This window comes from Phyllobates terribilis, unplaced genomic scaffold (genome assembly GCF_046119375.1).
Source record: "Phyllobates terribilis strain yellow unplaced genomic scaffold, ASM4611937v1 Scaffold_3__8_contigs__length_932513732, whole genome shotgun sequence".
NCBI classification, from domain to species: Eukaryota; Metazoa; Chordata; class Amphibia; order Anura; family Dendrobatidae; genus Phyllobates; species Phyllobates terribilis.
In genome coordinates this window covers 627014379-627034899 of record NW_027362763.1, presented here as the reverse complement: position 1 = coordinate 627034899, position 20521 = coordinate 627014379, and the positions used below count along the sequence as shown (strand labels likewise).

General features: G+C 43.6%; 1 protein-coding gene across 26 annotated transcripts in view; it reads right to left on the bottom strand.

Moving 5' to 3' along the window:
- The window catches only part of AFDN (afadin, adherens junction formation factor), a 504890-nt gene that overhangs the window by 376193 nt on the left and 108176 nt on the right, over positions 1-20521 (bottom strand). For all 26 annotated transcript variants that reach the window (XM_073671547.1, XM_073671557.1, XM_073671558.1 and 23 more), the window contains exons 6-7: positions 10121-10278; positions 4588-4696 (exon numbers count right to left, since the gene is read on the bottom strand). In XM_073671547.1, the coding sequence (XP_073527648.1) occupies positions 4588-4696; positions 10121-10278 (267 nt within the window). The remainder of the gene's footprint in view (positions 1-4587; positions 4697-10120; positions 10279-20521) is intronic.

The window sequence follows — 20521 nt, the reverse complement described above, 5'->3', positions numbered from 1 at the left end:
AGTTAACAGATAAAAAGAGATAATGCTTCTAATCGTATTACTCTATTATTCAACTCTCACACATGAAATATTGCATATGAGATAAGCAGAAAATACTTTGACTACTAAACTATGAGGCTGGACAATTACAAAGTATCAAACAGAGAACAGACAGAAATGTAGAGAAAAATAGAGCAGAGAGGAAAAATATTAGCCCTTCTATATCACTGACACAGAGTCCCGGGTGTCAGTTGTCAGAATCAGCTGACACCCAATGGCGCTCCCTGTGTGCAGGCGATCGCCATGACACATATATCCTGCATCAGTCGGGAAGTCCTTTCTGACCAGGACGAATATATACTGCAAATGTCAGGAAGCGGTTAAACTATGACTATATTTAAAACCAGTAAGAACCAATCACATGTGAACAACCACATAATGTGTATAATTAAATTTATGAAACACCTGTTGCACTTAGCATTACTATGGACATGAGTTTATCTTCAACATACACACATGCGATAATTTTTGTAATTTAACCCATTAGGTTGCTTGGTGTTTAGCAGCAGAATCCAATACATTTCTTACATTGGTAATTTTCTGCGCCAATCACCTCCCCTTTCTGGGCAACTAACCTTTTCTAAACCCATAACATAATAAAAGTATGGGTAGTTTATGTTTCTCTATGAAGCGCTTGGTTGCCTCTGAATATGTATGTTGCCATTTATGATATATATATTCATACACAATTTTTCAACTTCCTGACCATGCACCCTAGATATAATAAATTTTATTATAATATAAAATATATTAAATAGCGTCACAGTTTAAGGTGAATTAGGTCTATGACTAGGGGCGTGCGATATGCTGGAAAGCGCGTCAGAGGGTTAACATGAAACTGCAGATATGATTTTTTTAAAGATATCAATAAAGAAAATCCTATTTTTACATTTCTCCTTGGAGTGCCAATTCCTTTCCATTGAATCTTCCGGTTTATACTGCAGGCCAGCTGTGACGTGGCTCCTTCATAATACATGAGAGAAGAACACGCTTAATATATGTGGCGAGTCCAGCAAATATTTTTTCTCGCTGCAATAATAATAGATGGTGCACCATTTAGCCTTTAGGGTAAAATTGACGGAATTCCAGGTCCAATTCAAAGCTTACAGAGACACTGAGCTACCAAACAATAAATTCCTTCCAGAAATTAATAATCACAAAGGGAAACATGTCCCTAAAACCCGAAATTGCATATAGTGTCGCAGGAAAAAAAGTGTACTGGAATGAAGGGCAAAACGTGGAGGAAAATGCAGAAAACGATATGGCAAACCTGAGTTTATCTCAAAGATTAAAGAATACCAGCAGGGCTAGAATGACAGGTTTATTTTTCAAAGAGACTGGTAGTACAACATCTGTTTTGCTCCAGCAATCCCTATATGAGTGATGAATGTGCCAATAGATGTGGTATGCCATAACAGGCTTCTGCCCGCCAACGTGGGAACCACTATGTGCACAAAACAACCAATATCTCCAAAATTTTCTAAGTATTGTCTGGTACAGGAGGTTGGGCAAGAACCATGCAGTAAAGCCCATAGCGTATAAGTATGGAACAGCCTCATTATTAGAGAGCCTCCAATAAAATGATCATATAAATATACAAGTAATATAAAAAGCAAAGAAAGGTTTAGTGTAGAAAGACATAGCTGTAAAACAGTCAAACTAAGGTAAATGGTCAAAAATGTTTATGTGAGAATGATCAAGTCCTGGAATTGTCAGATGACCGTAATTTTCTAGAGCTTTTGTGGGGCTTACATTCTGGAGTATATAGATGTGGGCGTGTAGGAAGAGAATTTATCTGAGTATTAGTTTGCTATGTTATGATCGTGGCATGCAATTCTGAAATGGGGTAAAATGTGTTTTACTGATGAAAATCTTTTTATTACTTGTCACATAAAAATTACTCTCTACTGGGGCACAATAAACAGAAAATATAAATATGAATTATTTGAAAAAAAAAGACCCTACCACACAATTTGGTGTCATTCATGTCAATTTAACAATCAGAAAATGTGTTGTAGATCTCAAAACAGGGGGTGACACAAAGTCCTGGTTGTGATGGGCACATGGAACAATAATAGTGTGAATCGCTCCTTCTACTCTTCTTACTACACCAGCATCTCTTTTGGGGACAGTTTTAGTTGGGAGTGGCAGGGATAATGTAAATAAAATGGTGCTCTGAAAGACTCAACATTTTCAGACTCCAAGACTGCCTCCTGTGCACTCGAGTCAATTAGGAGAGACTGGACAATTTTTTCCTGGAACTGGAAAAAAGTTAGCACTCAAGACTTTTTAAGAAAGAAAGGTTATTAGAAAGGTAATAAGAAAGGTGCATGTGTTCCCTTTTGTATGCTTGCACATTTTATATGCACTGCCATTAGGTACCGAGATGAGATCCTCAGACCCCTTGTGAGAAAATATGCTGGTGCGGTTGGCCCTGGGTTCCTCCTAATGCAGGACAATGCCAGACCTCATGTGGCTGGAGTGTCTCAGCAGTTCCTGCAAGATGAAGGCATTGAAGCTATGGACTGGCCGCCCATTCCCCAGACCTGAATCCGATTGAGCACATCTGGGACATCATGTCTCGCTCCATCCACCAACCACAGACTGTCCAGGAGTTGGCGGATGCTTTAGTCCAGGTCTGGGAGGAGATCCCACAGGAGACCATCCGCAACCTCATCAGGAGCATGCCCAGGCATTGTAGGGAGGTCATACAGGCACGTGGAGGCCACACACAATACTCAGCCTCATCAGGAGCATGCCCAGGCGTTGTAGGGAGGTCATAGAGGCACGTGGAGGCCACACACAATACTCAGCCTCATCAGGAGCATGTCCAGGCGTTGTAAGGAGGTCATACAGGCACGTGGAGGCCACACACAATACTCAGCCTCATCAGGAGCATGCCCAGGCGGTGTAGGGAGGTCATACAGGCACGTGGAGGCCACACACAATACTCAGCCTCATCAGGAGCATGCCCAGGCGTTGCAGGGAGGTCATACAGGCACGTGGGGGTCACACACAATACTCGGCCTCATCAGGAGCATGCCCAGGCGTTGTAGGGAGGTCATACAGGCACGTGGAGGCCACACACAATACTCAGCCTCATCAGGAGCATGCCCAGGCGTTGTAGGGAGGTCATACAGGCACGTGGAGGCCACACACAATACTCAGCCTCATCAGGAGCATGCCCAGGCGTTGTAGGGAGGTCATACAGGCACGTGGGGGTCACACACAATACTGAGCTTCATCAGCAGCATGCCCAGGCATTGTAGGGAGGTCATACAGGCACGTGGAGGCCACACACAATACTGAGCCTCATCAGGAGCATGCCCAGGCGTTGTAGGGAGGTCATACAGGCACGTGGAGGCCACACACAATACTGAGCCTCATCAGGAGCATGCCCAGGCATTGTAGGGAGGTCATACAGGCACGTGGAGGCCACACACAATACTCAGCCTCATCAGGAGCATGCCCAGGAATTGTAGGGAGGTCATACAGGCATGTGGAGGCCACACACAATACTCAGCCTCATCAGGAGCATGCCCAGGCGTTGTAGGGAGGTCATACAGGCACGTGGAGGCCACACACAATACTCAGCCTCATCAGGAGCATGCCCAGGCGTTGTAGAGAGGTCATACAGGCATGTGGAGGCCACACACAATACTCAGCCTCATCAGGAGCATGCCCAGGCGTTGTAAGGAGGTCATACAGGCACGTGGAGGCCACACACAATACTCAGCCTCATCAGGAGCATGCCCAGGCGTTGTAGAGAGGTGATACAGGCACGTGGAGGTCACACACAATACTGAGGCTCATTTTGACTTGTTTTAAGGACATTACATCAAAGTTGGATCAGCCTGTTGTGTGTTTTTCCACTTTAATTTTGGGGGTGACTCCAAATCCAGGCCTCCATTGGTTAATAAATGTGATTTCCATTGATGATTTTTGTGTGATTTTGTTGTCAGCACATTCAGCTTTGTACAGAACAAAGTATTCAATGAGAATATTTCATTCATTCAGATCTAGGTTGTGTTATTTCAGTGTTCCCTTTATTTTTTTGAGCAGTGTAGTAAGTCCGTTCCATTTTCAGGATATACACAAGTATGCGCATAGCGACAATGAACAGACTCCAACCATTCCTATCGTCTTTAAGCATCTAATGAGCGTGTGCACACATGGTTGTGAACAGCAGAATCAGATGTTGTGCAAAAAGAAAAAAAAAAAAGCTGAAGCCCTCCCCATTTCCATGTCAAGCTCCGCTGATGCCATGTCAAAGCTGTACTGTGTCGTTTAAGAAAATCATATGTCTCCTCCTGCTGACTGCCCTTTTCCCCTCTCTGTCCTTTCTCCCCTTTCTACCATACACTGGTATTTACAATATCACATTTAACAAATATGTTTTGGAGGCTGGGAAAGGGAATCTACAGGCTTCTATAAAAGGAGAGAAAAATTACTCTTAACCCTGATAAATACTATAAGATTGTCCATAACTCAAATACAAAGTGGAGGAGAAACCTTGGATATATAGTAATATTAGTATGCTACAATTACCTTTATCACTAGGCCAGTCTCGGAATATTTGCAATGGACACTCTTCATCATCCAGTATGGTTTCTTTCACCGCAGTATCGGTATGTTGAATGCCAGAACGTAAAATTATCTAACAAAAAAAAAAAAAAAAGTTAGAGTATCTGTGTACTAACAGATAAGCAATGCATTTTATATACAAAAGCTTTTTTACTTCAATAAGAATGAAGGATTATAGAAAATATACATAGGAAACTGAATGCATTTGTTAAAGTGCAGCACTTAACTTCATGATGTCATTAGTACAGTTAAATAAGGCTTGGTATATGTACATAAAACATTGCTCTGGATGTGTTCCTTGGGCTGGGGCTGTCAAATCTGGGTAGGAAGTACCACTGTAGATTACTCAGCCATGTTGTCCCAAGGACTGTGTCCTCAGAGAAAGTCTTCATTTCCTCCCCCACCCTTGGAGTCCTGATCTATGTAAGGCCTTGGCATTCAATGCTCTGATATCCAAGGGTTAGAATAATACAACCCCTGAAAAAAATTATGGGATCACCGGGCTCGGAGGATGTTCATTCATGGCACAAAACTAAAAAGTCATTTCAAATGGCAACTTTATGGCTTTAAGAAACACTAAAAGAAATCAAGATAAAAAATGTGGTACTCAGTAAGGGTAATTTTTTTCAGACCAAGCAGAGGGAAAAAATTATGGAATCACCCTGTAAATTTTCATTTCCAAAACTAACACCTGCATCAAATTAGATCTGCTCATTAGTCTGCATCTAAAAAGGAGTGATGACACCTTGGAGAGCTGTTGCACCAAGTGGACTGACATGAATCATGGCTCCAACAAGAGAGATGTCAATTGAAGCAAAGGAGAGGATTATCAAACTCTTAAAAGAAGGTAAATCATCACGCAATGTTGCAAAAGATGTTGGTTGTTCACAGTCAGCTGTGTCTATAATCTATACCAAATACAAACAACATGGGAAGGTTGTTAAAGGCAAACATACTGGTAGACCAAGTAAGACATCAAAGCTTCAAGACCGGAAACTTAAAGCAATATGCCTCCAAAACAGGAAATGCACAACAAAACAAATGAGGAACGAATGGGAGGAAACTGGAGTCAATGTCTGTGACCGAACTGAAGAAACCGCCTAAGGGAAATGGGATTTACATGCAGAAAAGCTAAACATAAGCCATCATTAACACCTAAACAGAAAAAAACAAGGTTACAATGGGCTAAGGAAAAGCAATCGTGGACCGTGGATGACTGGATGAAAGTCATATTCAGTGATGAATCGCGAATCTGCATTGGGCAAGGTGATGATGCTGGAACTTTTGTTTGGTGCCGTTCCAATGAGATTTATAAAGATGACTGCATGAAGAGAACATGCAAATTTCCACAGTCATTGATGATATGGGGCTGCATGTCAGGTAAAGGCACACGCGGGGTAACCCCACCCACAACCCAGCAGTCACCGGTGGAACATGGAAGAGGGACCCTCGGCTGCAGCCTGGACTTGTCGTGACATCAGCGGATGAGAGTCGGCAGCAGCAGGGGGTCACGTGCAACCTGTGAGCGGCCACCGATTGCACCGCTCACAGGTAGAAACAGCACCAGGAGGTAATTGGCTTCTATTTATCAATAAAACACATTGGCATATTTTTAAAAGTACTGGACAACCCCTTTAACGTTTTGACCTTGGAGGAGCGTAAGAAACTATTCAGCGCCTTATCCACTGCCAGAAGTTCTTTTGCATTGGAGGAAAGGTTATTCTCGTTATCTGACCAGATACCCCGAATCACCATATCCCCCAGGGGGGCTGCCCACCCTCTGGGACTAGCCTCGGTGGTTTTAATCTTAGTAACCTTAGGTGCCCTGGGAACCCCTCGGGATAGATTTGCATCATCCTCCCACCGTTGTAAGGCTTTCACTGACCAAGGTGATAAAGAGAAAATTGCTTCTAAGCGCCCTTTAAGAGAAACTTCATTATGTAACAAATCCCACTGTAAAACCCTGGAATGGTATTGTGCCCATAGAACCCGTGGGAAACACGACGTGAGGGTACCTAACAGCGACATTGCTCCTTTAAGGGACATGACCGGAATGGCTATGGCTTTCTCCACCTGGCTCTTAATCCTTTGTATTTTAGTTTCCGGGAGGTGACATTTTTGAGCTACTGAACAGCATAATCCCTAAAAATTGTTGAACCCTTGATGGTACCAACCTCGATTTTTCTAAATTCAGCACACAGCCAAGATTTTTAAAGATGGACATAACCTCCTCTAGGTGTTCTTTACAGTGCTAGGCCGAATTCCCTACCACTAAAAAATCATCCAGATAAGGAATAATTTGAATATTATATTCGTCGGATTTGAGCCATAACTTCTGCCACTACTTTAGTAAATACCCAAGGGGCTATGAGAAGAGCGAATAGCAGGGCCCTGAACTGAAAAGGTTTTATTTCTCAGTCTATAATTATGGCCACCCTCAGGTATCTTTGATATTCTTCATGTATAGGAACCTGATAGTACGCATCCTTCAAATCCAATACTACCATGTAACACCCTGAAAAAAAGTAATTTTATTGTCAAACTAATGGACTCCGTTTTAAATGTGTTAACATTCAAGAACCTATTGAGGGCTTTCAGGTTCATTATAGTTCTAAAGAAACCGTCAGGTTTAGAAACCAGGAAGAGGGGAAGAGTAGAATCCCAACCCTTTTTCTGCCATTGGGACCTCTTCCAGGGCTGCCTTCTGCACTAAATCCAGCACCTTTTTTTGTAGGGCTTGTTCTTTCTCAGAGAAACGGACCGGGGTCAAGATGAATCTCTCGTGAGGGATCTCTTGAAACTCAAAACCTCAGACCCGAACCTATCAGATCAACAATCCAGTTACTTGCTGAAATATTTGTCTAGGAAGGTAAGAAGCCCAACAGCCTCCCACCTACCTGGACTACGAGTCATTGACTCAACTTCCAGGGTGCCTGGGAAGAACCACCAAAAAGAAGCCCTCTACCTTTCGGCCTGCGATCCTCCCACTTGTCTTGTTCTTTTTGCGGTCTTTTACGGACAAATTTTCTTTTGCAAAATGAGCGTCTATACGTAGACATGGATAGACTAGGGAATCCCTTCTTCACATCACTTGCTTTGTCCAAAATTTCATCTAGAGCCGGCCCAAAGAGATTATCTCCCTTGCATGGAATAGAGCACAGTCTCGTTCTGGCCTTTATATCACCCGGCCAATACTTAAGCCATAAAGCTCTACGAGAAGCATTTGACAGGGCGGCCGATCTTGCTGCCAACTTAGCTGAATCTGCCGAGGCATCCTCTAGGAAAGCAGCAGCTCCTTGCATGAGCGGGATGCTAGACAATATATGTTTCCTGGGTGTCCCATCTTTCAGATGGGACTCCAGTTGTTCCAGCCATATCATCAGATACCTGGCCATACAGGTTGCTGCGACCGCCGGCTTTAAAGTTCTAGCAGTTGTCTCCCAGGTCCTCTTAAGAAAGGTATCAGCTTTTCTGTCCAAAGGTTCCTTGAGGGCTCCCATATCAAAGATAAGGGATGACTTCCTAGATGCTTTTGTTATCGCCACATCAAGCTTTCTCCCAAGAGGATGAGGCTGATGTCTTAAAGGGGTATTTCCTTTTAAAAAAAAGGAGGGAGAGAGCCCTTTATGTCCGATCTTTCCCACTCTCTTCGTATCAGGCCCTGAACTCTATCATGTACTGGAAAGCATTTTCTTTTTCTTTGTTCTAGCCCCTAAACATGACGTCCTGGACAGATTTCTCTGGCCTACTGTCCATTATCGTACGCACTGCTTTAACCAGACCATCGATTTCATGTAATAGGAAACAATGTCATCCAGCCCCACCATCTAAAGAAAAGGAAGGAGAGCAGTCTGGGGAACCCTCCCAATCCGCAACCTCCTTTTCTCTTTCCTTTTTAAGAGAGGACTTTGCTGATCTCTGATATGACCTGGGATTTTAATAAAGATGAAAAACTAGGGGTCTCGTCTGCCAGACTCTGGTTGATACAGGACTGACACAGCCTTTTTGGATACAAGTCCACTAAGGGCTTTACACAATGCACATTCCTTGTGCCAGTTTACACTTCTTTCCCTAGTAAAAGATAGATAAGAAGAAGGAACACTATTATTAAGTGAACTTTCTCAAAGACCACTTACCTATACGACTCAAATGGCTGGTACCGGTTTGGAGGAAGGACCTTTCTCAGCCGGGGGATCGTCCCTGAATGCTGCAAATTCATACATCTTGCTGGATATACGGTGACTGGACCTGCTTGCAGATCCATGCCTTTCCGAGGTCCAGTTACCTCCGCTCACCCGAAGGCGCTGTTTCTCCAGGGGCTTCCCAAACAGCCGCTTAGATGGTGATGGCGGCAACTGCTGTTGCTGCTCACTCTCTGTCTCCATTTGGAATATGGGTCAGAAGTAGCAGGGAAGCACAGGGCAGCGTCGCCTGAAGTCGTAATGAGGCAAAAAACACTCACTCTACTCTCAGCAGAGTTTTGAGGTACACAGCAGCCATACCACGGAGGGGGAGATCCCAGAAGCCACAGCTATGACACTGGAGCTGCAGAAACCCCAGACAGGGGAGCAGCTTGACAGCTCCTCCACCAACTACGGTGACATCCCCATTGGGAGCACCGTAGCCAGGATCCAGAGCAAGCCTGAAGGCCAGCAGGTATCTTCAATCTTGGACAGGTAAGCCTACCACAGGTTCCCCATCAAGGACAGAAAACCAACTAAAGCTAAGAGGGGTGCCGACCTTTTTAAGCCTGTAGGTTTCCTGTCCTTGGCAGGCTGACCCTCTCTTGTGGTGCAGTCAAGGTTGACCGATAAAGTTTGTTAACATGTAGCTGCATTCAATGGCCGCCAACTTGTTAGTTGCTCCAAAAACTACATTTTTTTCCACACAGCTATAATTGATTTGTCAGATTCTTTCCTCATTTAAAAAAAAAACAAAAAAAAAACAGGGCAAGTACACTATTCGTAGTACCACAATTGTGTTAATATAGCAGCATTTGTGACGCAGTGCAATGGCAGCATGTAGCTAAGCATACCTTAGATGTGGCGTAACCTGTCAATCAGCAGTTAATAAGCTCTAAAGTATGAAGTAGGGGGCAAGCCAGTAAATGTGTCTAGAACTTAGTCAAGGGCAACAAAGTGGTCATCTGCGGGAGGAGATCACTCACAGCGCACCTCCTCTGTGGTGAAGGCAGTAGTAACAGGATGTCGCTAGCATTTAGCACGTGTACACCAGAAAGAACCCTAGCATCGGCAACTATGCGTCATTTATCAACTGAATCACCAACAATGATTTTGCCTTCACTTGCCAAATATATTTCCAGATATTATCCAACGAAGAAGCGAACATAATTTAGAGAATACTCCTCAAAGTGCCCTTTACTCTCCCCTGGTTCTTACACATAAATAATGTGCAGCAGTCATCCAGGGGAAAATTCATAAACAGGACATAAATGGCCAAGTACAAAGTTACTGGTATACAAGTACATGGTTCTTACCATGGCAATGCAAAACTCCCTAGAATTTTCCTTCTCCATACCATATTTTTCCAACGCCTCAATAACTGCAAAATCTGCTGTGTCATTTGTAGACAGAAGAATGGTTTTGTATGGGATATTGGGTTTTAAACTGTCTGCATAAATACGCAAGGTCCCACCTATGAAACAAAAGGAAAAAAAATAGTGTTAATAATTAAGTTAAAAACATCCAGTGTCAAAAGCCTTAGAAAAGTTGCTATACAACTAGTAGTCAATCACTAGGCTCAAAGTTTGTATGCGTGCGTGGGTTTCCTCCGGGTTCTCCAGTTTCCTCCCACACTCCAAAGACATTCTGATAGGAAAATGTAGATTGTGAGCCTTAATAGCAGCACTGAGGATATGAGGATAATATCTGTAAAGTGCTGTAGAGTATGAGGGTGCTATACAAGTAAGCATCTATAATATAACACTGCAAGCGTCCCTCTGTCTGAAGCCTCTATAGACTGCGCATGCACGACGTGCAGTCTGGCTCCAGACAGAAGAACGCAGCCAGCCATTACAGGTAAGAAGAGTGTGTATCTTGCCAGAGATAGCGTTATGCATAGACAATGAATGCATACCGCGATCTCCGGCGCCATACTTACATACTTACCTGACTGGTAGGTGCGTTGTCGCAGCGTTTCTCATCTCGTCGGAGACCCGGGCAGGAGTGAAGGCTTCGGAGTCGGCGCATAGCGCTGTCCGGCGCCATTTTACTTAACACACATTTGCAGTGTGTCTTAAGCAAAATGGCGCCGGACACCGCGGTATGGGCACGCACGTACTCCGGCACCGCACTCCTCCCCCAGCCTCCGGCAGAACAGGGCACCGCAGAGCTGGAGCACAGGGAAGAAATGGGAGTTTTAAGTGGATAAGTGGATTTTTTTTGTATGTGTGCAGCATGAAAGGGAAGAGGGGGCCACACATACCAGGTTTGGGGGGGGTGAAGAGGTGCCACGCATACCAGGATTGGGGGGTGACATGCATACCAGGATTGGGGGGTGACACGCATACCAGGATTGGGGGGTGAGGGGGTGCCACCACGCATACCAGGATTGGAGGATGAGGGGGTGCCACCACCCATACCAGGATTGGGGTGTGAGGGGGTGCCACCACACATACCAGGATTGGGGTGTGAGGGAGTGCCACCATGCATACCAGGATTGGGGGGTGAGGGGGTGCCACCACGCATACCAGGATTGGGGTGTGAGGGGGTGCCACCACGCATACCAGTATTGGGGGGTGAGGGAGTGCCACCATGCATACCAGGATTGGGGTGTGAGGGGGTGCCACCACGCATACCAGTATTGGGGGGTGAGGGAGTGCCACCATGCATACCAGGATTGGGGGGTGAGGGAGTGCCACCACGCATACCAGGATTGGGGTGTGAGGGGGTGCCACCACGCATACCAGTATTGGGGGGTGAGGGAGTGCCACCATGCATACCAGGATTGGGGGGTGAGGGAGTGCCACCATGCATACCAGGATTGGGGGGTGAGGGGGTGCCACCATGCATACCAGGATTGGGGATGAGGGGTGCCACCATGCATACCAGGATTGGGGTTTGAGGTGTGCCACCATGCATAGCAGGATTGGGGATGAGGGGTGCCACCAATACCAGGATTGGGGGTTAGGGGTGCCATGCATACCAGGATAGGGATGAGGGCAGCACATAACAGGATGGAGGAACAGGATGGAGCAACAGGATTTGAAGAGCAAAAATACCAGGATGGGGGCAGCACAAATACCAGGATGGGGGCAGCACAAATACCAGGATGGGGGCAGCACAAATACCAGGATGGGGGCCCATATACCAATAAAAATTCTCGCCACCCGGTTGTAGAACGGGCTCAATAGCTAGTAGTAAATAATAAAATATGCAATATTGAACAAGACTAAAGTAAAACTGCTCATGTTTCACTTTTAAGTGAAGAATGTTCGCATCCAATTTTTGAAGACAGACGTTTAGGAAACACTATCATATGAGTCAAAAGTTTTTCCAAGAGTCTGTGACCGTCATAACAGATAAATCATTAGAGATAAACTTTCATATAGATTAAAAAATGGAACAGGTACTCGCCTACCCCGTGTCAAGCGCTGGCTCTCCCCCACCACTTCAGTTCTAGCCTCTTTTGGCTGCAGCGGTGAAATAATATTGATACTACTAGGACAAGCCCTTCTCGATATGAATGTTTGATCCATGAAAATAAAAACACATACTTACCGCTGATGCCAGTCCAGCAGAGTCAGCACTCGCAGTTATGACACTGAGCCCTGTGCCCAATCACCGCTGGGGTCACTGTCCCAATCTTTGGACGTATACATAATAAGAGGAAACGAGAGCTGTGGCTGGCCGCTCACTTCGTCTTGATTACTAATACATCTGAAGACGAGGACAGAGACACCAGCGGTGATTGGGCACAGGGCTCAGTGTCATAACTGCACGTGAGCCCCGGAAACGCGAGTGCCGACACTGCTGGCATGGAAACGGAGTATAAGTGTTTTACTTACAACATTCAGATCGAGAAGCAGTTGTCATAGTAGTGCACAACCCCTTTAAGCTCAGTCGATGTGGACAGTACAACTAGTTGATGGCGGAGAAGCGCTTTTGGTAGCAGCAGTGATATGAGCAGTTGACTCAACATCACCACTACTTGCTCTGTTATGTTGTGTACAGAGAAGTGCTTGGGGTTCACTTTCTAAAACTTTTAGAAACATTTTTACAAATCTTGGAAAATATACAAGAAAAAAAAAAAAAAAAGGAATACAATTGCTAATTATACAGCGAATTACATTTCTGTCTTCATATTTTACAAGGATAAGTGTTCAAACTGATGTTCGGCAGGACCTAGGGGACTCAGGAAGGTATGCAGTCATTGTGGAGGCACACCGAGTACCCCACACTTTAAAAAAAATTTTGCGGACACCATTTATTTTTATATAAGATTTTTCACATGGTACAGCCGCATTTATCAAGTTTTTTTTCCATTGGGTTTGGGATGGGCTATCAACTTGTACACAAAATATAGCATTTCTTGTAAAAAGATATAGGCATGAGGTTGCATACTTTACTTCCATCCACAAGCCCTAAACCGCAATCCTCTGGTGTATGAGGGCATGAGGGTTGAAGGAGGGAATGAGGGATGAAGGAGAAAAAAGGGTTGAGGTCATACAAATGTCCGCTAGGTCCGTCAGCACCTTTTTCTAAAATGACTAACTGGAATAACGCCTCCATGCCATATGCCAAAAATCAGCATTAGGCACCATACATCGGTGATATTAGTTATGGGACAGTCTACCTCAAATTCTGGGGAGAGCGATAACATTTATCGAGAAAGTAGAGTTGGGTCATTTTGTTTTTCACAGCAAGCGAAACGTGTTGTGGGAGTGACTGCCCACTCCTCTGAAGTCAAGCGTGGATATTGGGCTTTCCATCTCGCTTTTACACAGAGTTTTGTGGCGTAAAGTCTTGCACACAACAGATATGTATACAATTCGGTTATTAGGCTTATGGGGTCCTGAATGGAATGGACACAGACTGGACAAATCGTGCTTGGGAATTAGTTGTGAGGGGTGCGTCACAGCTGTAGATATCTACAGAAAAAAGAAGCCCTTGTTAATTTCATAGGCCTCATATCGAAGTATTTAAACTTATCAATTTCTGGGAGATTATAGTGAGGTTGACTACTGAGTTTACATACAATTATAGCCCTTCTGTATCTTCATTCACATATTGTGTACACCAGCAGGTAAATTAAGGAATAAAGGAAAAAGAGGCAAGGATGGATAAAGATGTGTGTGTAATATTTAATACATATAATTTTAATGATAATAAAAGTAATTAAAAGGGTCCCCATACCTAACCAAAAAATCAAAAATGGAGACAGGGAGAAGATAGACTGGAAACAACAAAGTTTTAATCCCAGTCAACAATTGGGATTTATTTGTAATATATAGTGAGTTATTGTCCTTGCACAGTATTTTTATTTCAATAGCAGCATAATATTTGTGTCATATTTCATCTGTCATATATAGGAGATAAATTATCAATATTTACCATTATCAAATAGACTGGCATCATATACTATGTAATGTTACAAACATAAGTCCAGGTCACCATAGTAGACATCCTTTGGTGTTCAGATCACAGGAAACGTTGCGTCAGAGCGTAGGGCAATCACAACCAGGAGAAAATACAGCTCAACGGACTTGCGAACAAACTTTTTCTTTATTCAACAAGTAGAAGATAAAACAGAATCAGCGATGCAAGACACGATATGCGACATCAACGATCTACTTTTACATCTACTTGATATGAGACATCTACTGAGCACTTTTGGTAAAGAAAAAAGTTTGTTCACAAGTCAATTGAGCTGGATTTTCAACCCTGCTTCCACAGAATTTCTTTGTTCATTTTCATAGATTTTTACATTTATTATTACTTTTGTCAGATTCAAGTTATTTCTATGACCGTTGTGGGTTTTTCTTTCATTAAACGAGGGGTACCAACAATTTTGACCACGTGTGAATATGTAGAGCGCAGTGATTGTGCCGCTTTCCACAGATAAACACACTGCTCGGTTATTTCCAATACGGGAGTGATGGTGTCTAGGGCGGTGCTGGACACTGCGGCTGTCAAATTTGGTAGAGCCACAGGTGAACAAACTGGTTGCAGGGAATTTAGTAATATTCAGAATGAACGAAAGGATTTTGTGGTCGGACGACTTAAAGATCGCCGATACGCATTGAAACGGTGGCCGTTAAAGTGACCTTATTCCCTCATGGCAGTCTTAAAATGGCGATTGAGAAAAAGGCTGTAGCAACTCCCAGAGTCGGCAATTCTACAGGGTCTCAGTTACCGGGGGCCAATGGTAAACATGATCAGTGAATGACGGTGATCACAAAAAAAAAAAAAAAACAACAACATGTGCCCGCAGTTACAATGCTTTCTCTCATCTAACATGATATACATGTCAGAGGAGAGAAAAATGATGCCCCCTGAGCCCACCTGTTACCTCCAGCATCTCCGGGTTCCCCTGATCCATCCCCCGGCCCTTCTGTGTCGTACCTCTGGGATCAAAATGCTCACTATACCACAGGATAAAATCCTGGAGGGGTGTAGTTTCCAAAATGAGGGTCACATGTGGGGGGGGGGGGGTGTTTTCCACTGTTTATGCATATCAGGGGTTCTCTGAATGGGACACAGCGTCCGCTCTTGATTCCAGCAAATCTTGCGTTCAAAAATTCACACGGTGCTCCTTCCCTTCCAAGCCCGAACAGTGGTTTTTCCCCACATATGGGATTTTGACTTACTCAGGAGAAATTGCACAACAATTTTTGAGGTCCGTTTTCTCCTCTTACCCTTGTGAAAATAAACATTTGGGGCTAAAGATCATTTTTGAGAAAAAAGTTTTATCTTTAATTTTCACAGCTGTACGTTATAAACTTCTGTAAAGCACCTGGGGGTTCAAGCTGCTCAACACACATCTAAGCAAGTTCCTTGAGGAATCTAGTTTCCAAAATGTGGTCACTTTTGGGTGTTTCCACTGTTAAGGCACATCAGGGGCTCTCCAAACTAGACATGGCGTCCGCTCTAGACTCCAGCCAATTTTGCACTCAAAAAGTCAAACGGTGCTCCTTCCCTTCATAGCCCTGCCGTGCAGTGAGCCCTAACAGTGGTTTTCCCCCACATATGGCGATTTGGCATGCTCAGGAGAATTTGCACAACAAATATTGTGGTCCATTTTCTCTCGTTACCCATGTGAAAATAAAAAAAATTGCGGTCTGAAGTAAAATATTTGTGAAAAAATTAAATTTTAATTTTTTCCTTCCACGTTGCTTCAGTTCCTGTGAAGCACGTGAAGGGTTAATAAACTTCTTGATTGGGGTTTTGAGCACCTTGAGGGGTGCAGTTTTTAGAATGGTGTCACTTCTAGTAACAGTCTTCCTTCAACCTTAAAAACTAAGTCCATCTAGTTCAACCCATAGCCTAACATGTTGATCCAGAGGAAGGCAAAAAAAACCCATGTGGCAAACACTAAGCTCCACATTGGGGAAAAAAATTCCTTCGTGACTCCATACGACAATCAGACTAGTTCCCTGGATCAACGTCCTATCAAGGAATCTAGTATATGTAACCTGTAATATTATACTTTTCAAGAAAGGCATCCATGCCCTTCTTAATAGTGAATCACTCATTACAACATCATGCGGCAGAGAGTTCCATAGTCTCACTGCTCTTACAGTAAAGAATCCGCGTTTGTGATTATGATTAAACCTTCTTTCCTCCAGACGTAGAAGATGCCCCCTTGTCCCCTTCTCAGGCCTCAGAGTAAAATGATCAGTAGAAAGGTCTTTGTACTGTCCCCTCATATACTTGTACATAGTAATAAGATCACCCCTAAGCCTTCGCTTTTCCACAGTAAATAACCCCAAGTGTAATAACCTGTCTTGGTATTGCAGACCCCCAGTCCTCTAATAACCTTGGTCGCTCTTTTCTGCACCCGCTCTAGTTCAGCTATGTCTTTCTTATACACTGGAGACCAGAACTGTACACAGTATTCTAAGTGTGGTCGCACTAATGACTTGTATAGAGGTAAAATTATGTTTTCCTCATGAGCATCTATGCCTCTTTTAATGCATCCCATTATTTTATTTGCCTTTACAGCAGCTGCCTGACACTGGCCACTAAACGTGAGCTTGTCGTCCACCAATACACCCAGGTCTTTTTCAGTTACAGTTTTGCCCAGTGTTTTACAATTAAGCATATAATTATACATTTTATTTCCTCTGCCCAAGTGCATTACCTTACAATTATCCCCATTAAAGCTCATTTGCCATTTATCAGCCCAAGCTTCTAGTTTACATAGATCCTCCTGTAATATAAAATTGTCCTCCTCTGTATTGATTACCCTGCAGAGTTTAGTGTCCTCTGCAAATATTGAAATACTACTCTGTATGCCCCCTACAAGGTCATTAATAAATATGTTAAAAAGAAGGGGGCCCAATACTGACCCCTGTGGTAGCCCACTGTTAACTGAGACCCAGTCTGAGTGTGTTCCATTAATAACCACCCTTTGTTTCCTATCACTGAGCCAATTCTTAACCCACATACATATATTTTTCCCTATCCCCATTGTTCTCATTTTATGTATCAACCTTTTGTGTGGAGCCGTATCAAAAGCTTTTGAAAAGTCCATATACACAACATCCACTGCATTTCCTTGGTCCAGTCCAGAACTTGCCTCCTCATAAAAGCTGATCAGATTAATTTGACAGGAACGGTCCCTCGTAAACCCATGTTGATATTGGGTCATGAGGTTATTCTTCTTCAGATACTCTAGTATAGCATCTCTTAGGAAACCCTCCAGGATTTTACCCACAGTAGAGGTTAAGCTTACTGGCCTATAATTTTCAAGTTCAGTTTTTGTCCCCTTTTTGAATATTGGCACCACATTTGCTATATGCCAGTCCTGTGGTACAGACCCTGTTATTATGGAATCTTTAAAGATTAAAAATAATGGTCTATCTATGACGTTACTAAATTTCTGTAGTACTCGCGGGTGTATCCCATCCGGGCCCAGGGATTTGTCAACTTTAGTGATGTTTAGACGCCGCCGTACTTCCTGCTGGGTTAAGCAAGTGACATTTAATGGAGAATTTTTGTTATCACTGATCAGGTTTTCTGTCATGTGATTTTCTTGTGTAAATACTGTTGAAAAAAAATCAATCATTCAGCATATTGGCCTTTTCCTCATCCTCATCCACCATTTCACCCAGACTATTTTTAAGGGGGCCAACACTAATTTTTTTTAGTTTTTTTACTATTTATGTAGTTAAAGAATATTTTCAGATTATTTTTACTTTCTCTGGCAATGAGTCTCTGTCTCAATCTTTGCTGCCTTGATTTGGTTTTTACAGAATGTATTTAATTTTCTGTATTTATTTAATGCCTCATCACTACCTACTTGCTTTAGTTCTCTAAATGCTTTCTTTTTGTCACTTATTGCGCCCCTTGTAGCTCTATTTAGCCATAGTGGTTTCCTCCTATTTCTAGCATGTTTATTCCCATAGGGTATATGTTGTACACAGGTCCTATTTAGCATGCTAATAAATGTTTCCCATTTGCTTTGTGTAGCTTTATGTCTCAGGATATCATCCCAGTTTATTGCACTAAGATCATCTCTCAACCGTTGGAAATTTGCCTTCTTGAAGTTTAGTGTCCTTGTAACCCCTCTACTACACATCTTACTAAAAGATACATGGAAGCTTATTATTTTGTGATCACTATTACCCAAGTGACCCCCAACTCGTATATTTGATATGCGGTCTGGCCTATTGGTTAATATTAGGTCTAGCAGTGCCCCCCTTCTTGTTGGGTCCTGAACAAGTTGTGAAAGGTAATTGCCTCTCATAGTTGTAAAAAACCTATTACCTTTGCTTGAACTACGTGTTTCTGTCCCCCAATGTATTTCAGGGTAGTTGAAATCCCCCATAATAATGACTTCTTCTTGTGTCGCTGCTTCATCTGTTTGCTTTACGAGGATATTCTCCGCTGCTTCCATTATTTTTGGAGACTTATAACAAACCCCTATGAGTAATTTATTATTTTTTCCCCCTCCCCTTATCTCCACCCACAGGGACTCTACATTTCCATTAGATTCACATATATCCTCACGCAAGATGGGTTTTAAGGATGATTTTACATATAAACACACCCCCCCCCTCGCTTGTTTGTACGGTCATTTCTGAACAGACTATAGCCCTGTAAATTAACTGCCCAGTCATGGGTCTCGTCCAGCCATGTCTCAGATATCCCACCATGTCAATTATTTTCCAACAAAATTAATTCCAATTCCTCCATTTTGTTGGTGAGGCTTCAGGCATTAGTGTACATGCATTTTATGTATCTCTCTGTACCTCTATTCCTTCTTACTATATTGACTGTTCTACCCCCATCCCCAATTTCTTTATTTGTGCCCAGGTCACTATCTGCACCATCTTCCCCAACTATAAAACGAATACTTTCCTCCCCAAATACTCGGCGAGCACTCTTGGGTGCTCGCGGAGCATTTGCAGCATGCTCGGCATTTAGGTTTGAAAGTTAACAATACACGCTCACTCATCACTACCTGTAACCCTTCCTATTCCTTTGAAAGGCTACAAACAGACTGAAGCGGGGGAGAGGTACCGCCCTTTTATTTGCAAAGGTTTCCTGTCCTTGGTGGGAGGATCCCTCTCTTAGGTGTGCTGTCATGGGTGAAGGGAAAAGTAAAATTTTCATTTGTTCCATCCTCATTGCTTTAATTCTGGTGAAGTCAAATTATGCTGATGCGGGGAGTGGCGATGCCGAGGAGCTGTGAGGACGCAGGTGGTCTGAGCTCCTGCTATCCGGCTCATAATCCTGTATCTACCGGACCCTGGCTTTCATTTCTGTGCCTTGCAGCACAGCTCCGGAGAGGCGGGAGCAGCCGGGCTTCTGAGGATCTGCTACGGAGAGGGCTCCGGTCCGGCGCTCTCTGCGGACCCCGGCAGAGTAAGCTCTCTGAGGAGTGGTGGCCATTTTGAGGACTAAGCTAGTGGCACAGTACACAGTCGCCGCTGAAGATACCCGCTGGCAGTTGGTCTCCCCGTGAAGGGCCTGAGGTGCGGCAGGCTTCCAGGGAGATGCGACGCTGAGTGCACCGGACAACCCCGTCCTGCGGCCTGTCTGGAGGCTAGGGATATAAGAGGAGGAGGAAAGCATAACGGACATCCTGAGGCCCTGTAAGGGGAAGTGAAAGCCTAGGAGCACGAGGCATACAGCCCCCGTCTAATCTTTACATCCACATTCGAGAGCTAGTGACTGTAGTACCATAGAAAATAACCAGAATGCATTATCTCCCTCTTATTAATGGAACTGGCATTTGCCTATTAATGAACCTAACATACTTTATAAGAGAAGTCATCACTGGTGTCCTTACTGCAGCAGCACACCAGGTGGCAGCATTGCCCAGTTATTTGGCCTATACATACTACAGTGGTGGCCAAAAGTATTGGCACCCCTGCAATTCTGTCAGATAATACTCAGTTTCTTCCTGAAAATTATTGCAATCACAAATTCTTTGGTATTATTATCTTCATTTAATTTGCTTGCAAGGAAAAAAAACAAAAGAGAATGAAGCAAAAATCTAATCATTGATCATTTCACACAAAACTCCAAAAATGGGCCAGACAAAAGTATTGGCACCCTCAGCCTAATACTTGGTTGCACAACCTTTAGCCAAAATAACTGCGAACAACCGCTTCCGGTAACCATCAATGAGTTTCTTACAATGCTCTGCTGGAATTGTAGACCATTCTTCTTTGGTAAACTGCTCTAGGTCCCTGATATTTGAAAGGAGC